Source organism: Coregonus clupeaformis, chromosome 11, assembly GCF_020615455.1.
Source record: "Coregonus clupeaformis isolate EN_2021a chromosome 11, ASM2061545v1, whole genome shotgun sequence".
NCBI lineage: Eukaryota > Metazoa > Chordata > Actinopteri > Salmoniformes > Salmonidae > Coregonus > Coregonus clupeaformis.
The window spans coordinates 27,887,627-27,908,775 of NC_059202.1; the positions used below are offsets into that span (position 1 = coordinate 27,887,627).

Sequence of the window (21,149 nt, forward strand, 5' to 3'; positions counted from 1 at the left end):
ATAAGCGTCTGCTAAATGGCATATTATTATTATTATATTGCCACTCCTATTTGCCATATTTTCAATCTACGCATACAAAAAAAGTGTGTGCCCTCAGGCCTGGAGGAAAGCAAAAGTATTAATTATTATTAATTATTTAATTCCGCTACCTAAGAATAGTAAAGCCCCCTTTACTGGCTCAAATAGCCAACCAATCAGCCTGTTACCGACCCTTAGTAAACTATTGTAAAAAATGGTGTTTGACCAGATACAATGCTATTTTCTATTTTCCACCATAATTTGCAAATAAATTCATTAAAAATCCTACAATGTGATTTTCTGGATTTTTTTTCTTCTCAATTTGTCTGTCATAGTTGACGTGTACCTATGATGAAAATTACAGGCCTCTCTCATCTTTTTAAGTGGGAGAACTTGGACCATTGGTGGCTGACTAAATACTTTTTTCCCCCACTGTAGCCGTACTGTATACAAACATTGAAATGATTGGACAATAAGAATAGGATTGAAACAAGGTTTATGTACACCACATCAAAAAGCTGATCTAAATAACATTGAGTCATACAAGCTCAAAACTGGTTTTACAAAGAAAAAAGGGCAGAGAATATTCTCAATCTGAGCTGAAGAACAGTAAAAATAGCCTTCATTCATGGATGGGCACATTCAGAAGGAGAATATATACACATTTTTTGCACAACGTTTCTCAAGAACACAAAAAAATATAAGAAGATAACACGTGCGGAATCTGGATCAGTCATAAACACAAAGAGTGGCGCTGTATTGAATAGAGAAATGGAAGTGCTGGAAGCTCGCCCAAATGTTTACAAAAACCAAAACAGAAGGGTATCAAGTGCTGTGAGACCTCGGTTGGCATTTGAGGTAGGTGACACTAAGCACTGCAACATAGGCTAGACATTAAGGAATGCATTTCAGGGGCAACAGTTATACTATGCAAACACAGATTAAATTATTTTGATACCCGCAAATATTTAGAAACTTTTTGATACCCGAATGATTGTTACACCCAACTAAACATATTTGTTAATGTTCCAATACCTCCCTCCCTCCCTCCAGCCCTCCCACCCGTGATGTCACGTGTTAAAGCATCACTGCTTCTGTTGCAGAGCCTCCTTGCGCGCAGCATCCTGTAGCAGCTGAGTGTCAACCTCATCTGCAGGAAGCTGGACGTATCGCACCACGGAGCCTCGAATGAAACAGTTCTTCACTGATAACTGTCGACACAAGATAACAGAACAGGTAGCATTAGGAAAAACAACGGGCTGAATTGATCACTTTAGAGAACAAAAACAGGAAAACACCCCTTATTGATTTATTTCACAGCATCATCTATTCTGAAGATCTTGAGACGGTATTGGTGAAGGAAGGCATTGGCCTTCTGAGACGGGGTTGTGAAGGAAGGCATTGGCCTTCTGAGACGGGGTTGTGAAGGAAGGCATTGGCCTTCTGAGACGGGATTGTGAAGGAAGGCATTGGCCTTCTGAGACGGGGTTGTGAAGGAAGGCATTGGCCTTCTGAGACGGGGTTGTGAAGGAAGGCATTGGCCTTCTGAGACGGGGTTGTGAAGGAAGGCATTGGCCTTCTGAGACGGGGTTGTGAAGGAAGGCATTGGCCTTCTGAGACGGGGTTGTGAAGGAAGGCATTGGCCTTCTGAGACGGGGTTGTGAAGGAAGGCATTGGCCTTCTGAGACGGGGTTGTGAAGGAAGGCATTGGCCTTCTGAGACGGGGTTGTGAAGGAAGGCATTGGCCTTCTGAGACGGGGTTGTGAAGGAAGGCATTGGCCTTCTGAGACGGGGTTGTGAAGGAAGGCATTGGCCTTCTGAGACGGGGTTGTGAAGGAAGGCATTGGCCTTCTGAGACGGGGTTGTGAAGGAAGGCATTGGCCTTCTGAGACGGGGTTGTGAAGGAAGGAATTGGCCTTCTGAGACGGGGGTTGTGAAGGAAGGCATTGGCCTTCTGAGACGGGGTTGTGAAGGAAGGCATTGGCCTTCCGAGACGGGGTTGTGAAGGAAGGAATTGGTTTCCCCAGACACAGACTAAGTGTAGTACTGGACTGACCCAGTCTGTAGTCTGAGTCTGTAAAACCCACATTTCAAGCAGACTCCCATAGTCCCTGTGCCCAGGAATGCGAAGGTAACCTTCCATAAATGACTACCGCCCCGTAGTAAAATTGATTAAATAAAAAATGTTCCTCATCAATCTACACACAATACCCCATAATGACAAAGCAAAAAGAGGCTACATTTTTTTGCTAATTCAAAAAAATTAAATACCAAGTCAGAGCAAAAACCAAGCCATGAAGTCGAAGGAATTGTCCGTAGAGCTCAGAGACAGGATTGTGTCGAGGCACAGATCTGGGGAAGGGTACCAAAAAATTTCTGCAGCATTGAAGGTCCCCAAGAACACAGTGGCCTCCATCATTCTTAAAATGGAAGTTCGGAACCACCAAGACTCTTCCTAGAGCTGGCCGTCCGGCCAAACGGGGGAGAAGGGCCTTGGTCAGGGAGGTGACCAAGAACCTGATGGTTCCTCTGTGGAGATGGGAGAACCTTCCAGAAGGACAACCATCTCTGCAGCACTCCACCAATCAGGCCTTTATGGTAGAGTGGCCAGACGGAAGCCACTCCTCAGTAAAAGGCACATGACAGCCCGCTTGGAGTTTCCCAAAAGGCACCTAAAGGACTCTCAGACCGTGAGAAACAAGATTATCTGGTCTGATGAACAAGATTGAACTATTTGGACTGAATGCCAAGCGTCACGTCTGGAGGAAACCTGGCACCATCCCTACGGTGAAGCATGGTGGTGGCAGCATCATGCTGTGGGGACGTTTTTCAGCGGCAGGGACTGGGAGACTAGTTAGGATCGAAGGGAAAGATGAGCGGAGCAAAGTACAGAGAGATCCTTGATGAAAACCTGCTCCAGAGCGCTCAGGACCTCAGACTGGGGTGAAGGTTCACCTTCCAACAGGACAATGACCCTAAGCACACAGCCAAGACAACACAGGAGTGGCTTCGGGACAAGTCTCTGAATGTCCTTTAGTGGCCCAGCCAGAGCCTGGACTTGAACCTGATCAAACATCTCTGGAGAGACCTGAAAAAAGCTGTGCAGCGACGCTCCCCATCCAACCTGACAGAGCTTGGGAGGATCTGCAGAGAAGAATGGGAGAAACTCCCCAAATTTATTTATTTATTTTATTTAACCTTTATTTAACCAGGAAGGGCTCATTGAGATTTAAAATCTCTTTTTCAAGAGCGTCCTGGCCAAGATAGGCAGCACCAAGTCATTACAAAAAATTACAGACAGACAACATGAAAAACTACAAGTAATCTAGTAAAAACCATTCATGAATTTACAAGAGTATAACAATATCAAAAACAGCAAATTAAAAACATTGACAGGTCAGGGAATCAGCCTCAAAATCCTTCATCAGAGATTTAAAAACACCAATCGGGACAAGTTCTTCCAGTTTAAAATTATTTTGTAAGGTGTTCCAAGACGATGGCGCAGAGTACATAAAATACCTTTTACCAAATTCAGTTCGGACATTTGGAACAGTTAGCAAATACAGGTGTGCCAAGCTTGTAGCGTCATACCCAAGAAGACTCGAGGCTGTAATGGCTGCCAAAGGTGCTTCAACAAAGTACTGAGTGAAGGTCTGAATATTTATGTAAATGTATTTCCGTTTTTATTTTTGAATACATTTGCAAAAAATCTAAAAACCAGTTTTTGCTTTGTCATTATGGGGTCCCCTGTAGCTCAGTTGGTAGAGCATGGCGCTTACAACGCCAGGGTTGTGAGTTCGTTTCCCACGGGGGGCCAGTATGAAAAATGTATGCACTCACTAACTGTAAGTCGCTCTGGATAAGAGCGTCTGCTAAATGACTAAAATGTAAACGTGTGTAGATTGATAAAGAAAAAACAAAATGTAATCAATTTTAGAATAAGGCTGTAACGTAACAAAATGTGGAAAAAGTCAAGGGGTCTGAATACTTTCCGAATGCACTGTAAATAGGGCTAAATACAGTATGTCTGGGAAACCAGCTCTAGATTGGCCGATGTATGGACAGCACAACTCACCATATGTGGATACTTCTCTGGATCAGTGACGCTGATGTCTGTCAGTTTAATGTTCAGGTACTGCAAGACAAGAGCAAGCACAACAACTTAAGAGCCCATTTAAAAAAAACGGACGAACGCTAACGGTTTGGGTCGTCTTCTATTCTTACCTGATCAACAGAGTGAAGTGTCCCACAGATGCTGAAATAAAAAAAAAATTGACAAAATATGTGTAACTTGCAAAAAATCAACATCTGTCATCTCAAGCTTTCAATTGTTTTGGTTTGCAGTGCAGGGTGCTTCGGGGACTCGATGACAGACGGGAAAGAGACGAGGACATCCACCCGCCACCTAGATCAAAACGTTGAGCTGCTGCCCTTCTGTATGAACAGAAGCAGGGCAAACTTCATTCCAAAAGGTAACCAGGCTATTTTTTGTTTTGTCGACATTTTGGAAAGTTTACCGAAAAATATTCTGTTTCCATCAAGCCTGTCATTACATTCTTTATCCGACTTTTACGCCTAAATATTGTTTCTGTGCGACCTGGAATTGTAATTTAGGAGCGCCTAGAAAAATGAAAGATTTGAGCTTTAAATACCTTTCATTGTGCTCCTAAATGTCTTTGCCTGCGCCTATATTTTCTCATTAGGAGCACGCGTGCTCCTAAAGCCATGTGACATGGGCTGACAGGGTGTGTGTGCTCACTTTCAAGTGTTTTTTTTTTTTTTGTATTGCATGTATTATTGCGTATTGATTGTGTATTTTGTATGCTTATCTTACAAAATGAATTTCCATGAAAATTGTACAGGCTGTTGTCTGCCCTAGCAGACAAAACTGCTTTACCCAAAGACTGTTACCCTCCTTTACAAAAACAACCCTCAGATGAAGGAAAGTGTACAAGTTAGCCAGCAGATCCGACACCTCCCGCTTGCTTCCAGCTGCACCGCAGGGTGGGACACCGCAGAGCAGGCGTGACGATAATTTAAGCAAACTGCCTGTCCGACCCTGTAGTGCAGCTGTAAGCAAGCGGGAGGTGTCGGATCTGCCGGCTATGTACAAGTGGGTCTCCGTTTTGTTGTAGTGTTAGACCAGCTATTTACAGAGAAACAGCCATAAACCCCACCTATTTCTACGATTTATCTTCTTAAAAATTTGATTTTAAACTTAAAAACACACTGCTAATCTTAAATTAAAAACTTTTGTATAGCCAATTTTGACTGTGGCAACTAGTGGAAACCACTAGGGGCCAGGGTTCAGGTCTGGAAGCACGGTTTTGACTGCTCCTACAGTCTTGCTTTCGGTACCGCAGTTTAACTGACGTCCAGCCCAGAAAGACCATTTCCATAGATGGCCCCCATAGGGAAGTCCGATTAGAAAATTCCTAAGACACATTAGTCATCACCTTTGTGCACAAAACATCACTCACAGCCGATGATATGAACCTATATACTGCCATGCTTTTGGAATGACGTGTGAACCGGTATCTGGGCAAAGGAGACGATGAATATGACGAGATCTCCTTTCTGCCCAGAAAGCTACCGTTCTCCAGCTCTGTTTGCTGCTCACCAAATATGACTACAACTATCGTCATTTACTGCCTTTATGACCAGTATGTACTTCCACAAAATGTCAAAATACATTTTTACAAGCAACTGAAAAATGTTCAATGTATTGTTTTGTACCGTAAGAGGCACCGGAGGAGGTCGTAGAAATGTTTTGGAAGTACATAACGAGCGTAACAGCATTAAGACGATAGATACAGGCAGGGCAGGCGTATTTTCACTTGACGCTCGCAGAGCTGGTGAACGGTAGCTTTCAGGGAAGAAAGGAGAGTGTCATATTCGTCTCTTTTACTGGTTCAGATTACGTCGTTGCTGCCCGCGATTCTCCCTGTGCACACTTGAGTGCTAGTGCTGCATGTGAAGTTGGGCCTCGTAAACCAGATGCAACCCGGATATTGAGTACCACAGTATGAGTCAATTAATCCCATAAAACCTAGCGGTCAAACAGTGAAATGGTTCCAATCGTTTTTCCACCATTCATTTTTCCCCATAGGGGATTTTAGAAACACTTAAAATAAGGTCTGTGTTTCCTGTAGGCTTACCCTGGAGTGACGTTTTTATAACAGTGTAAATCTCTCTCGGACAAGGTGACTTTTAATATATTTGCCTGTATTTACCCACTCCCATAATGAAATGCTAATTAGCTGCTAATGTGGCTATCATAAAGAACTACAAATGTCATGATGATCTGGACGAGACAGCAAATCGAGGCAAAGATAAGAATCTCTGGAATAACTACCTAATATTAGCTAAATGTACATTTACATCATTTAGCAGACGCTAAATGTAGTAATGAATACATTGGCTAAATTTCATTAAATGGACAATTTTGAGAACTGTCTTGTGCAAAGGTGTCTGCTAGAGATGACGTGCAGGAGCTTGCAGGGATTTGTAGTTTTGCATCATGGCTACTTTGATGCTAATTAGCATTTTCGAAATCTGAGAGTAAATAGAGCCAAATATATTGATAAAAGTCACCTTGTCGGAGAGAGATTTACATGGTTATCTAAACGTCACGCCGGGGTAAGCCTAAACGAAACACAGCCCGTAAGTGTTTCTAAAATGCCCTGTGGGAAAAATGACTGCTGGAAAAACGACTGGAACCAGTTCCCTGTTTGACCTCTAGGATTTATGGGTATTATGACACCTCCACTGTGGGGTACTATAGATGGTCCATGACTCTCTGTATTTGAAAATTAGCTGATTCAGTTGCAAAACGTTTCTTAAACTGAAGCAAACGGAACGAGAAGGGGAGGGACCTACCTGAATTTGTCCAAAATAAACTCGTTTGCTTCCGTTTGGTTCTTAAGCGGTTTCCGTAATGAATCCACGTCAGTTATTTTATACCTCAATGCATGCACTTACCACCATTTCCTCGTTTGCTAAATTCCTCTGTTATTCTTTTTTGTATCTTCATTAGCACAGTATACATGATCCCAATTTTTGCTCCAAGATGCCAAAAATTAGAAAAACACGAAAAAGTAGATCGTGCTGATTTATTGGTGTCTTGAACCATGTCGCGCCGTAGTTTAACAACGATGTGCTAAAACATCTAGCTATGAGCTTCCAGATCCTCTCATGACCACCGCGGCTGCAAGAAGCTCTCAGACTTCACCTAGCAACTATTGTAGCCTATATTAATGTTTTTAATTACTACTTGTTTATTTTGCTCAAGAGCTTTAAGATTTTGTCTAATGAAAAGCGCTATAAAAGTTAAATGCATTATTGTTATAAAACATAATATCTGAATTCCGCCACCTTTATGCACTAACGTTAGCTAGCTATGAACGCCAATAATACAAACCTCAAGTCATTTTTGAGCTCCACCACCACGTCCTTCCCCACCAGGGACTTGAAAAAGGAGTAGAAAAGCTGCAATACAGAAGATATATTTAACCTTAGCTAGCTACAGCGTATGAATAATTGCTAGATCGCTAACATTAGTTAGCTAAGTGACTTAACTAGCTGGCTAGTAGCCTAACATTCCTTGCGCTAGCTAGGAGACCGTAACTTCTGGATTTCCAGGCAACAATTCTTTATAGCTAAGTAACTAGTTACTACCTAACTAACTAAGCTCAAAAGTTTGCTAGTTGATAAACGCAAAATCAACGACATGCTCATTCTTCAGACATGCTAGCACACGCACTGGCTCAAACCGTTCGTACAACATGTTTGATTTGTATATAGATGCAGTTTTAACTATGTGAGTTGCTGATAACTATCAACACGCTTTGTAACATTTTAAAAACGAGAGAAAACGATTAAAATACAGCAAACAAAAGCACGAAATATTCTCACCATTTTCAATTTTCAGCGCTGCTGCCTCGTCTCAGGTTGATGACGTCATATGTACCAATTGGTCGATTTTAAAATACGTCATGATTGTGGAAGAAACATTTGTAATGGGCGCTCACATTTTCATTCATAAAATCTTATTTTACGCTATATTTATTTTATTTTTTATTATGTTATGAATTCATGGACAGAGTAGAGTAAGTAGGCTAATTAATATACTTTGTATATCTTCTATGCAGTTGCTAAAAGTTTTCCAATCCAATGACGTTGGCCACTTGCTTCAAAATGTATTCACACTCATGCAATACTGTCAACATACCAGCGGGTGGTAGCATTTAAATATATAAAGGATAGTTGGACACTGGGCTGTTGTAAACTGAATGTAACTGTCTGTAATACAGATAGGAAGGTTCAAAGCAGATGAGAAAAATTAATAGGACAAAAGAAATGGAGAGGCAGGTGAGTTTGATTCCTGTTAGTTTAATAGTATTGATTTGACTGCTCTTTGTCAAACAGCAGATACAAGGAAGAAACGTTCAGATGGTTGCAAGCAAGTCTTCAAAATGATTCCTATACTCTTAAAAGAGTTCTTCTGGTGGTCAGCGTTTGTGCAAAAATGAACAATGATACTTCTTATAGGAGGACTCTACAAATCCACGAGAGGAGACATGAAGACAATTCATAAAATGTCTTATGGAGATCCAGTACTATAGCCTATGGAAAAGGAAAGACTAGTTTGGAGAGTCAGGAAGACGAGCAGTGGAGTGACCGGGCAGGGGTGATAAGCTGGAGTGAGTTGTCATCTGCCACTAGCCCCCATTCAACATCTAATTTCCAACATGGCTTTTCAGCCAAAGCAGACAGTCATTTCACTGAACGGCCCATCTTCGAGGGTTGAGTTGTCTCCTGAAGCGCTGGGGAAAAGGGGAAGAGAAATGTTTTCAATTACAGACAAAGACCATGCTGCTTTTCGTCAGCCTGTTGTGTTGACTATGTACATAGTTTAATGAATGTACAGAACCTCTTCCTCTGTGGTATGCTTAGTTTAAAAACATAACAGAAGCTATACGCAACTTGCCTGATATGTGAACGGAGGCTACTTGCCTGATATTTGAACAGAGGCTACTTGCCTGATATTTGAACAGAGGCTACTTGCCTGATATTTGAACAGAGGCTACTTGCCTGATATTTGAACAGAGGCTACTTGCCTGATATTTGAACAGAGGCTACTTGCCTGATATTTGAACAGAGGCTACTTGCCTGATATTTGAACAGAGGCTACTTGCCTGATATTTGAATAGAGGCTACTTGCCTCTGGACTTGAGTGGGAAAGTTACTGGAGTCTTACCTCCTTTGGGGAGGGGCTGGATGGGCCTTGAAGGTGGGCGGAGTTTGCTGGGCAGCTCCGAGCTGTCTCTGTAGTCTCTAGGCTTAGTGGGCGTGGCGTCCGCCTGGCCTGGGCGGGACTTCATGGGCAGAGGCGGCCTATTGGCCGTTAGTACCATGCCACCTTCGGAGCGCGATGGCTTCACAGGGTTCTTGGTGTAGGACTGGGGGTGGAGGGAGGTGGTGGGGGGTGAACACAGGGGCTTGGTCTCAGAACAGGTGTAAGAGCGGTTACGCGGGGTGGGGACCGGGGGGCGGTCAGGGTCCTGGTCAGAGGGTTTGGGGAAGGAGAAGATGGGGTCTGGAGGGGTCAGGTGGTCCTTGGAGCACTGAGGGTCTGGTGGGTCTTTAGCTCCTCCTCCAGACTTCCCCATGGAGCCGTACAGAGGGTTGTCAAACATCTCCGCTGGCTTCCCGTCCTCACCTCTGGAAGACAGGACAGACAGACAGACATGCGAACACACACACACGCAGAAGCAGGTCATTCAGAGTTCAGCTTCACAGACTCACAATGGGGTATCAATCAATCTCTTCACTCTCAGTACATTGTCTACTCTGTGAGAAAATAGCAGTAATATTGTTCAGTTCCACTTCAAGTAGGCCTAAATAATGTCAGTCCCCATATTAGAGGTCAAACCAACTCAACAAATTCCCTTACACCAATTTACCAAGGGTTGTTCTCCCAGACCCAGATTAAGACTAGCCCTCGACTGAAAATATATTTCAAAGGAGTTCAATCTGTGTTCGGGAAACCGGCCTCTAAGAATTTTGAAAACGATAAACTCGTACATATTTTTTTCTCTTAGAGCTAGGCTAGTCCAAGAGAAACGTACACATTATCTGATGCCTTTCCAGTGGGGCTTCGCACAGCGCTGTGGTCGTAGCCAGTCTTTTTGGGAAAGATGTTTCCATGGGTCTGGTCCTTGCCCCCATGCCCAACGACACCACCCCCACCTCCGGAGCCTGATCTGGGCTGCATGCTGTAGCTCCACCCCCTGTCTGTCACACCTCCAGACTTGTAGCCCACGCCCATGTAACTGGGGTTGGTGATATCAGTAGGATGGGGAAGAGCGAACCTATTGAACAGGAGGAATAACCACATGTCCTCATCTCACAATTTTAACGGAGATCACAAGCTTGTAAAATAGTCATGAGTGAAGAGAGAGTTCTCACTTGTTGTTGTGATCGAGACCTTTTCCTTTTGGGGCACCAGAATCATCCCTTTCCACTTTGATGAAATCTGAAAAAGGAGGAGTGTTTAGCAACAAGAGAATACATTATGTTTGTTGGGACATCAGTGGTGCAGTATGGCATTGGTTCTCAGCCTCACCGTATAACTTCTCGGTCTGTTTGCCCCCAGAGGTGCGCAGCTGGACACCCCCCGTCAGGGTGCCTGTCCGCTCCCCATGGTGCGTCAGCGTCACGTGGAACTCTGTGTAGGAGGACTCTGCCGCTCGCAGAGCCACACAGCCCTCTCCTGTAGGGATGACACCATGTCAGGGAGCAGGAGGAGAAGGAGGAAGAGGAGGAGGAGAGAAGAGAACGAGAGAAGAGGAGGAGAGAACAGGAGAGAGGAGGAGGAGAGAAGAGGAGAGAAGAGGTGGAGAGAAGAGGAGGAGGAGGAGAGAAGAGGAGGAGGAGAGAAGAGAAGGAGAGAAGAGGAGGAGGAGAGAAGAGGAAGAGGAGAGAAGAGGAGGAGAGAGAAGAGGAGGAGGAGAGAAGAGGAGGAGGAGGAGAGAAGGGGAGGGGAGGATTAGAAGAAGCTGTCTTTTACTCTTTGACAGCTAGATGATGACAGAACTATACTGAACAAAAATATAAACACAACATGCAACAATTTCAACGATTTTACTGAGTTACAGTTCATATAAGGAAATTAGAGCTAGATGATCATGAGTCATAGACCTAGACTAGTATTTACACCAGCCCAAATGTGGTCTGTGTCATTCTCAAAACAAGTCTCTCCAAAACAGACCACAGTTGTCCTACTTTCTCACCATAGGATTCGTCACAGTCTGTGGACTTGACACACAGGAGGATGTGTTGATCCAACAGATACTCTGGGTCTGAGATGATGGGGACGAGCTTTAAAAAGACAAGAGGTCAGACACTCAACAACTCTATTGAGTCAAATACGACCATATTGTAAAGACAATTAGCCTAGTATTGTATGTATTGTATTTGAAAGAAGCTTCACTGTCAAACTTACCTCAACTTGGTTTCCAAACCGAACCTTGATGTTCCCATCAGAGTGATCTTGGTTCTCTCCTTCCGAGCTCTTGACGAATTCTGTGGACAGGATGCAGTTAGCCTGGTCCCAGATCTGTTTGTGCGCTAAAGCCGATTCCAGTTTGGCATGACAATGACCAATAGGAGATGGCAAGACAAACAGATCTGTGACCAGAGGGGTACATACCGGGTTTGAGGAGTTAGCGAGGTAACTTTGGTCAACTCTGAGTTCAACTCGGGATAACCGGTCATACCGATAGTGGCTCACATTTTAGCCAGGTAAATGTCTATGGCAACATATCCTTCAGAACTAACCTGCTCCGGGGGCAGGTTTACTCAGTGCTGACTCCATTTACCCTGAATGAAATGTCTGAGCTGTGAGTTGAGGACCAATGAAATCAGATTTCCTCCCTCTCACAAAAGATTGAGTCATCATCCCCATCATTTGAGGAAGACGACTGATTAAATATTTTATGAATGAAATGTTTTGTGTGTAATAAAAATATTAACGTTAAAATACCTATCACATGACACATTTAGTAATGACAGCATTTGCTCTCCAAACTGTACATTCTTCGCACAATTGTATTTAGACATTTGTGAAAAGGCAAACTGACAGCCGCAACCAACCATAGAAATATAATCCATAGATGGCGGTTCCCATTCAAGTCAGGACTGGCAGCCATTGCTAGTGTACCCATGAGTTTAACAGTCAAATTGCCAGGGTAAGAGGTTCCAAAACCCTTCTATGGATTATATGTCTATGGCCACAACAAAACAAGCTGTTCCACAGATAGGAGTGGGAAAAGGGTGGTTGTGCATTGATAAGCAACACCAAAGACGGCATTAACAATAAGTCATAAAATAAAGACGACACATCTAAGAGCCTATTCCACACCACAGCCTGCTGAATTTGCAAGATAACTTTTCTTTCATTTGTATTTTGGCACAAATTAAAATGTGGCACTGACTTGCACATGAATTGATGTTTCAGCACTGTCTCAATGAAGAGCTCGGCCACAAGAGTTTCTAAACCCAGAGGCGCAACATCGCGAGACTTCCGCAAACGCTTGCGAAACAGATCAAACAGGCCGGGGTTTGGGGTTTGAGAAGTCAATGAGAGAAGTGAAATATTCTTCCTTAGTTGTTAATTTTCTTGAAATCTAAAAGGCACAACCTAGATTCGAGCCAATGTCTTAAGTGTGGAACTTGTTATGACTCCAACGTCGTGAGCGTGACAAACTGACACGTTGTCATTTTCATCAAAAAATGAGTGCCTTTTATTTTGACGGCCTGCACATGCGCAGTTCGGCGCGAGATGACCGAAAGACCCGATGACGTGTTTCTGTGAATGAGCATAGCTAGCCAACGTCGCCATGACATCGCCTACAAAGTGTGATCAGGGATTTCTATTGGAGAAGCAGTTTTAGCCTATCTTCATACTATACTGTCTTTGGTCCGGCGTTCAACTAGTCATGTGCAACAACACGCAGTTATAAGCCTGCTAGAGTTAGCGGCAGACGGACGAGCATTATCCACCATCGTAGTATGGGATGAAGCCTGATATGGAATGTGAAGCTAACTTAAGCTGGCTAGCTTTAGAAAAGCCTGAGTAGATCTAGCTTGCTTCGTAGTATACCACTCAGGCTAGTGTGGAGGCTACAGTTCAGTTGGAGCACTTTATATGTTTTTAGTGTTATCCTATGATCCACTGACCACTGTGGTCACAGATCGAATAAGGAAGTAGCCTATTCTTACTCTCCAAGCAGCTGGAGTGGTATTCGATGAAGAACTTGGTCTTGGACTTTGTCATGAGGGTGGCAACGCAGTTCATGAACTTGATCCCACCCTGAGACACACTGTTGGGATCTGGAAAGAAAGATAGAAAGACAATTTGGAAAGGCAGTTGTCGGAAAACACTAGAACTTCTTCTTCTGAGGGCAGATCATTTTGTAAAATACTTTACATTTAATGTCAGTGATGTCAGACACTCATGCATCAGTCACACAGCCAGTATGGTGTAGTTGTCTTAATTGAAGTTAGAAACCGTACCATGCTTGGAGACGAACTGTGATGCCACTCCGACTTCAAACGTGGAGAAAACTGGAGAGTGGTCACTGGTCATGATGTCATTGGTGCACCCTACAAGAGAGGTTGAGAAATTATATAATTGGTATTAACATTAGCTAAAATTAGACATATTTTGTTGGTTATTGCAATTAATTAATCAATTAATCAATCATCATTGCATTAGTCTCACCGTATGACTGACAGAACACATGCACCAGTGGGTAGGACTTCCGCAGAACACGATCACACCATGATGGTAGATTATATTTAGTCTGTGAGTGAGAAAGATTTATATTTCTGTCTTTCGGAAAATCAGCATTGGTTTGATGGCAGGCCTACCTAAGACCAAGACCATCTTTCAAAAAGTGGTTTCAGAGACCCTGTGTGCATCCCAAATGGCACCCTTTTCCCCTATATAGTGCACTACTTTTGACCAGAGCCCCTGAATAGGATGCCATTTGGGACGTTGCCATTGTTTAGTGGCTGAGAACATTCTAGACATTTAGCAGAAGCTCTTATACAGAGCGACTTACATGAGCAATTAGGGTTAAGTGCCTTGCTCAAGGGCACATCGACAGATTTTTCACCTAGTCGGCTCGGGGATTAGAACCAGCGACCTTTCGGTTACTGGCACAACGCTCTTAACCACTAAGCCACCTGCTGCCCCTAGGTAAAATAATAAACAGCGAAGCTGTGGACTTGTGCGCTCAGATATTTGCTTATTTCCTCTACTGTATGAGGGTCATACAGGGACACAGCATCTCAGGAAACATACAGAGTTAAAACCTACCCCCGTGGCTTTGGCCTTGGTGTAGGCGTATCTCTCGCGTGTGTCTCTCTCGAAACGATACGTGGGCGCGAATGTGATCTCCTCCTCGTCTGTGATGAGATTAAATAAAAAGAGAAAGATGTCAGAATCACCATTATTTGCCAATTACATTTACATGTACCAGGAAGTGGTGCTGACATCGTCTTATAATTAACAATATACAGACAGAATATAGACAAAAGAGTGTACACAATCTTCATACAGTCACACATTCTCTACACGTTGTTACATGTTGTGGTGAACTCAACTATCTCTATGTAACAGTTTTGCTTCCGTCTACATCTTGTTACGTGTTGTGGTGAATTCAACTTTCTCTACGTCTTGTTACATGTTGTGGTGAACTCAACTTCAAGCAGGCAAAATTTGGCACAATAACATTTCCATGACAAAAGCATGAGCACTTCAGAGCATAAATACTCTCTGGTAGGGCTAGTTAGCCTATAGTTTTCCAAGGCAAACATAGATGTGTTCACTCAATGGCTAGTTGTGCCTATAGTTGACTCTCTGGTAGGGCTAGTTAGCCTATAGTTTACTCTCTGGTAGGGCTAGTTAGCCTATAGTTTACTCTCTGGTAGGGCTAGTTAGTCTATAGTTTACTCTCTGGTAGGGCTAGTTAGCCTATAGTTTACTCTCTGGTAGGGCTAGTTAGCCTATAGTTGACTCTCTGGTAGGGCTAGTTAGCCTATGGTTTACTCTCTGGTAGGGCTAGTTAGCCTATAGTTTACTCTCTGGTAGGGCTAGTTAGTCATGGATCAGGGCTAGTTAGCCTATAGTTTACTCTCTGGTAGGGTTAGTTAGCCTATAGTTTACTCTCTGGTAGGGTTAGTTAGTCTATAGTTGACTCTCTGATAGGGCTAGTTAGCCTATAGTTGACTCTCTGGTAGGGCTAGTTAGCCTATAGTTTACTCTCTGGTAGGGCTAGTTAGCCTATAGTTTACTCTCTGGTAGGGCTAGTTAGCCTATAGTTTACTCTCTGGTAGGGCTAGTTAGTCTATAGTTTACTCTCTGGTAGGGCTAGTTAGCCTATAGTTTACTCTCTGGTAGGGCTAGTTAGCCTATAGTTGACTCTCTGGTAGGGCTAGTTAGCCTATGGTTTACTCTCTGGTAGGGCTAGTTAGCCTATAGTTTACTCTCTGGTAGGGCTAGTTAGTCATGGATCAGGGCTAGTTAGCCTATAGTTTACTCTCTGGTAGGGTTAGTTAGCCTATAGTTTACTCTCTGGTAGGGTTAGTTAGTCTATAGTTGACTCTCTGGTAGGGCTAGTTAGCCTATAGTTGACTCTCTGGTAGGGCTAGTTAGCCTATAGTTTACTCTCTGGTAGGGCTAGTTAGCCTATAGTTTACTCTCTGGTAGGGCTAGTTAGCCTATAGTTTACTCTCTGGTAGGGCTAGTTAGCCTATAGTTTACTCTCTGGTAGGGCTAGCTAGTGTCATGGCTCTGGGGCTAGTTAGTCTATAGTTTACTCTCTGGTAGGGCTAGTTAGCCTATAGTTTACTCTCTGGTAGGGCTAGTTAGCCTATAGTTTACTCTCTGGTAGGGTTAGTTAGCCTATAGTTTACTCTCTGGTAGGGTTAGTTAGCCTATAGTTTACTCTCTGGTAGGGTTAGTTAGCCTATAGTTTACTCTCTGGTAGGGCTAGTTAGCCTATAGTTTACTCTCTGGTAGGGTTAGTTAGCCTATAGTTTACTCTCTGGTAGGGTTAGTTAGTCATGGCTCTGGGGCTAGTTAGCCTATAGTTTACTCTCTGGTAGGGCTAGTTAGCCTATAGTTTACTCTCTGGTAGGGCTAGTTAGCCTATAGTTGACTCTCTGGTAGGGCTAGTTAGCCTATAGTTTACCAAGGCTAACATACTGTAGATGTGTTCACTCAATGGCTAGTTGTGCCCATTCGTTGACCATGGCTTTGGCATGGAAATGCATTACTTTAATCAAAATCACTTATCAATGACCATCAATTTATCCTCACATTTTTTCATACACATCACATAGCCCTAGTGAAGTTGAATTTGCTTTAGGCATAGTTAGATGTGACAGAATGCATGTTGCTAGTGGCCATGTCTCACCATAGTGTAGGAAGACCTTCTCTTCTCCCCTCTCAATGTTGAGCTGGTCTCTGCACAGCAGTTCCTGGTACTGTTGCTGTTTGATCTTGGTCACAATGTTCTCTGCTTCCTGTAAGGGAACACAATGCAAAGTAGCTGCTCTCTCTTCCTGCACAGTGATGTCAGCAGCCCAGCACAGTCTCCATTTATCCTTACTGCTGCTAGAAAAATAGGGAACAGGAACTGCATGCTGGCCCTGTTCCAAATGGCACCCTAATCCCTATATAGTGAACTACTGTAGACCGGGGCCCTTGGTAAAAAAAAAAAAAAGTAGTGCACTCCTCTGGTCAAAAGTAGTGCATTACATAGGGAATAGGTTGCCATTTGGGATGCAACTACTGTTTCATGCACCGGACAGGTGGGCCGCCGTGTCCTTTACACAAGTGTGTGTCCAAATAACAACTTGCTCACTATGTAACAACACATTCAATAAGCACATTAATACAAATTCAGACTAGCAGTGGCTGAGAGTTGTTGATAAAGCAGTTGATAGTTGTTGATACTGTAGCGACCTTAACCCAACATAACCTCTTCAAAAGGTTCAGATCTCTTGGCGTAACGGTTAAGGTTGAGTTGACAGTCGCTGGACCCGGGTTAGAGTCCCAGGTTTTTTACAATCTCCACATCCAATGTTAACTGCCAAACTAGTTCAACTTACTGTGGATGGCAATTCAATTCGATAATTCAGATCCCCAAGCCAGAACAGATGAGTGAATCGATGTGTGATGTCAAATGGGTTCAGTTTCTTATCTCCAAGATTCAAGAAGCGTAGGATGCTGACGTAATTTTGGTTGCGTCTGGCAAGAGAACAAATGTTGAGAAAATAAAATGTCTTGCTTTCAAGTAGTTGAGATATGAAGAGATGTGGAATCTTCTTTTCTCACATTTAGCTATTTTCTGCAATATGCAGACTCATATCTTTGTGTTCCTTTTTTAAAATCAAACAGAAATGAACAGAAACAGTTAAAGGCTGCTCAAGACATAGAGCAGACAAGCCACAAATAACAACAGACAGCCTAAACAATACTGGAGCATAAACAAACAAAAAAACCTTGTGAGAGTTTAGTGGCATTTTGAGGAGATGCTAAATGTACTGATATTGAGTCAGTGGAATCAATACACTTTTTGATTTCACTTCATTTAGCTTTCAATGCAAACTGGTTTCTAGGGGTCAGAACAATTTAAAATGCTAAAGGAGTGTTACATTCTGATTTACGTAATTTGTCAGCCATTTTAAATCCCTGTAGCTCACCTGATCTTCTTCTCGCTCCCCGAAGTCAGGTGACTGTTGACAAAGCCAAAGGAAGTACCGTTGAACATGAAGGACACACCCACTGCTCCCTTATTTCCTGGAAGATAAACAAAAAGCACCTGGATGTAACGTTGGGCCTCTCTACTAGTTGTGCATTTCATCGTCTAGGTTGTTATTAAAGAGGGACAGTTTCCCGGACACAGATTAAGGCTAGTCTTGGACTAAAAAACAATTTCAATGGAGAATCTCCATTCACCATGCTTTTTAGTCCAGGACTAGCCTTCATCTGTGTCCGGGAAACTGGCCCAAAGAGTCTGCAGTGAGTTGATGGGTCTGCAGTGAGTTGATGGGTCTGCATTGAGTTGATGGTTCTGCAGTGAGTTGATGGTTCTGCATTGAGCTCATGGTTTTGCAGTAAGTTGATGGTTCTGCAGTGAGTTGATGGGTCTGCGGTGAGTTGATGGGTCTGCAGTGAGTGGATGGTACTGCAGTGAGTTGATGGTTCTGCAGTAAGTTGATGGGTCTGCAGTGAGCTGATGGTTCTGCAGTAAGTTGATGGGTCTGCAGTGAGTTGATGGTTCTGCAGTGAGTTGATGGGTCTGCAGTGAGTTGATGGTTCTGCAGTGAGTTGATGGGTCTGCAGTGAGCTGATGGGACTTACCCAGTGCGTTGGCGATCCCTGTCTTGACGCTGTCTGAAAAGATGTGTGAGATTCTGTTTTCGTGCTCTGGCTTGGCTAGCACAACGATGCGGATGTTCCATAGGGTTTGGATGGCTATCTGAACAAAATATAACGCAGAATAATTACAATAAAACACACATTAATCATTCCTTATGGTGAATTCTATTACAATCTGACAGTCACTGGCACTTGTTTTAATGTAATGTCCCCAGGCTTAATTGCAACCACATACAGTGGGGGAAAAAAGTATTTAGTCAGCCACCAATTGTGCAAGTTCTCCCACTTAAAAAGATGAGAGAGGCCTGTAATTTTCATCATAGGTACACGTCAACTATGACAGACAAATTGAGAAAAAATAATCCAGAAAATCACATTGTAGGATTTTTAATGAATTTATTTGCAAATTATGGTGGAAAATAAGTATTTGGTCACCTACAAACAAGCAAGATTTCTGGCTCTCACAGACCTGTAACTTCTTCTTTAAGAGGCTCCTCTGTCCTCCACTCGTTACCTGTATTAATGGCACCTGTTTGAACTTGTTATCAGTATAAAAGACACCTGTCCACAACCTCAAACAGTCACACTCCAAACTCCACTATGGCCAAGACCAAAGAGCTGTCAAAGGACACCAGAAACAAAATTGTAGACCTGCACCAGGCTGGGAAGACTGAATCTGCAATAGGTAAGCAGCTTGGTTTGAAGAAATCAACTGTGGGAGCAATTATTAGGAAATGGAGGACATACAAGACCACTGATAATCTCCCTCGATCTGGGGCTCCACGCAAGATCTCACCCCGTGGGGTCAAAATGATCACAAGAACGGTGAGCAAAAATCCCAGAACCACACGGGGGGACCTAGTGAATGACCTGCAGAGAGCTGGGACCAAAGTAACAAAGCCTACCATCAGTAACACACTACGCCGCCAGGGACTCAAATCCTGCAGTGCCAGACGTGTCCCCCCTGCTTAAGCCAGTACATGTCCAGGCCCGTCTGAAGTTTGCTAGAGTGCATTTGGATGATCCAGAAGAGGATTGGGAGAATGTCATATGGTCAGATGAAACCAAAATATAACTTTTTGGTAAAAACTCAACTCGTCGTGTTTGGAGGACAAAGAATGCTGAGTTGCATCCAAAGAACACCATACCTACTGTGAAGCATGGGGGTGGAAACATCATGCTTTGGGGCTGTTTTTCTGCAAAGGGACCAGGACGACTGATCCATGTAAAGGAAAGAATGAATGGGGCCATGTATCGTGAGATTTTGAGTAAAAACCTCCTTCCATCAGCAAGGGCATTGAAGATGAAACGTGGCTGGGTCTTTCAGCATGACAATGATCCCAAACACACCGCCCGGGCAACGAAGGAGTGGCTTCGTAAGAAGCATTTCAAGGTCCTGGAGTGGCCTAGCCAGTCTCCAGATCTCAACCCCATAGAAAATCTTTGGAGGGGAGTTGAAAGTCCGTGTTGCCCAGCGACAGCCCCAAAACATCACTGCTCTAGAGGAGATCTGCATGGAGGAATGGGCCAAAATACCAGCAACAGTGTGTGAAAACCTTGTGAAGACTTACAGAAAACGTTTGACCTGTGTCATTGCCAACAAAGGGTATATAACAAAGTATTGAGAAACTTTTGTTATTGACCAAATACTTATTTTCCACCATAATTTGCAAATAAATTCATTAAAAATCCTACAATGTGATTTTCTGGATTTTTTTGACGTGTACCTATGATGAAAATTACAGGCCTCTCTCATCTTTTTAAGTGGGAGAACTTGCACAATTGGTGGCTGACTAAATACTTTTTCCCCCCACTGTATAGAGCCGGCTGGTGGAGGAGATTAGTGGTAATGTGTAGCCTGCCTCATACCAGTGTAGAAATCAGAAGTTACAAGTAACTATACTTTAAGGGGTGGTTTCCCGAACTCAGGTTAAGCCTAGTACCTCAGATTAAGTCTAGCAAACGCAATGGAAAATCTCAATTGAAAGTGCTTTGTAGTCCAAGGACTAGGCTTAATATGTATCCGGGAAACTGGCCCTGAGTGTTGAGATAATCACTGACTTGTTTGAAGCTGATGTTGGTGGTTCCTCTCAGAGCACTCTTCAGTGTGTCCATCCACTCCTTCTCCCCCAGGGGATCTTCCTGAGTCCCGATCACATAGATGTCATGAGGGATGTGGTCGGCCGTGTCATCCCTGGTCTTGCCCTGACCCTTACACTGGAACCAGGATGCTATGCTGTGGGGGGGACTGGCATTACCTGGGGGGAGAGGTAATTATCAATCAATCAATTGTTTAAATTGTCCCAATTGGGCAATGCGTAATTAGCTGTTGAGTTCTTGAGCAAAATAATTATAGACTGAGCTGAAGTAGCAATATCGATATTGATCAATAAAGTATTTATTATCAACAAATTGAAGCACTAGGTACATTATTCTATGTATTTTAGTTAATGTAAACATTGAAGGTAGCCATTTTACCCATATTCCAGGTGCCAACGAACACAGTGATCATGTCTGGCTCAGGCTTGTCTGAGTGTTTATTCTTCATCTGCTGAAGGAGTTGGCAAAATCCCTCTCTTTTCTAAAACACACACACACACACACACACACACACACACACACACACACACACACACACACACACACACACACACACACACACACACACACACAC

General features: G+C 43.3%; 2 protein-coding genes across 3 annotated transcripts in view; both read right to left on the reverse strand.

Annotated features, from left to right (window-relative positions):
- Positions 1–497: 497 nt before the first annotated feature.
- On the reverse strand, positions 498–8,006 carry smx5. The gene is made up of 5 exons (XM_041845214.2): positions 7,933–8,006; positions 7,439–7,506; positions 4,243–4,273; positions 4,094–4,153; positions 498–1,229 (listed from the first exon to the last, which is right to left on the reverse strand). The coding sequence occupies exons 1-5, from the start codon at positions 7,933–7,935 to the stop codon at positions 1,104–1,106; spliced, it is 288 nt and encodes a 95-aa protein (XP_041701148.1). The 5' UTR covers positions 7,936–8,006; the 3' UTR covers positions 498–1,103.
- Positions 8,007–8,389: 383 nt separating this feature from the next.
- Positions 8,390–21,149, reverse strand: part of inpp5d (inositol polyphosphate-5-phosphatase D) — a 46,013-nt gene continuing 33,253 nt past the window's right edge. For both annotated transcript variants that reach the window (XM_041845213.2, XM_041845212.2), the window contains exons 11-27: positions 20,954–21,056; positions 20,537–20,733; positions 18,458–18,575; positions 17,797–17,893; positions 17,203–17,341; positions 16,506–16,614; positions 14,405–14,493; positions 13,805–13,886; positions 13,597–13,686; positions 13,303–13,413; positions 11,525–11,604; positions 11,313–11,400; positions 10,646–10,792; positions 10,489–10,555; positions 10,149–10,391; positions 9,278–9,741; positions 8,390–8,843 (exon numbers count right to left, since the gene is read on the reverse strand). In XM_041845213.2, the coding sequence (XP_041701147.1) occupies positions 8,794–8,843; positions 9,278–9,741; positions 10,149–10,391; positions 10,489–10,555; positions 10,646–10,792; positions 11,313–11,400; positions 11,525–11,604; positions 13,303–13,413; positions 13,597–13,686; positions 13,805–13,886; positions 14,405–14,493; positions 16,506–16,614; positions 17,203–17,341; positions 17,797–17,893; positions 18,458–18,575; positions 20,537–20,733; positions 20,954–21,056 (2,274 nt within the window). In that variant the 3' untranslated portion in view covers positions 8,390–8,793. The remainder of the gene's footprint in view (positions 8,844–9,277; positions 9,742–10,148; positions 10,392–10,488; positions 10,556–10,645; positions 10,793–11,312; positions 11,401–11,524; positions 11,605–13,302; positions 13,414–13,596; positions 13,687–13,804; positions 13,887–14,404; positions 14,494–16,505; positions 16,615–17,202; positions 17,342–17,796; positions 17,894–18,457; positions 18,576–20,536; positions 20,734–20,953; positions 21,057–21,149) is intronic.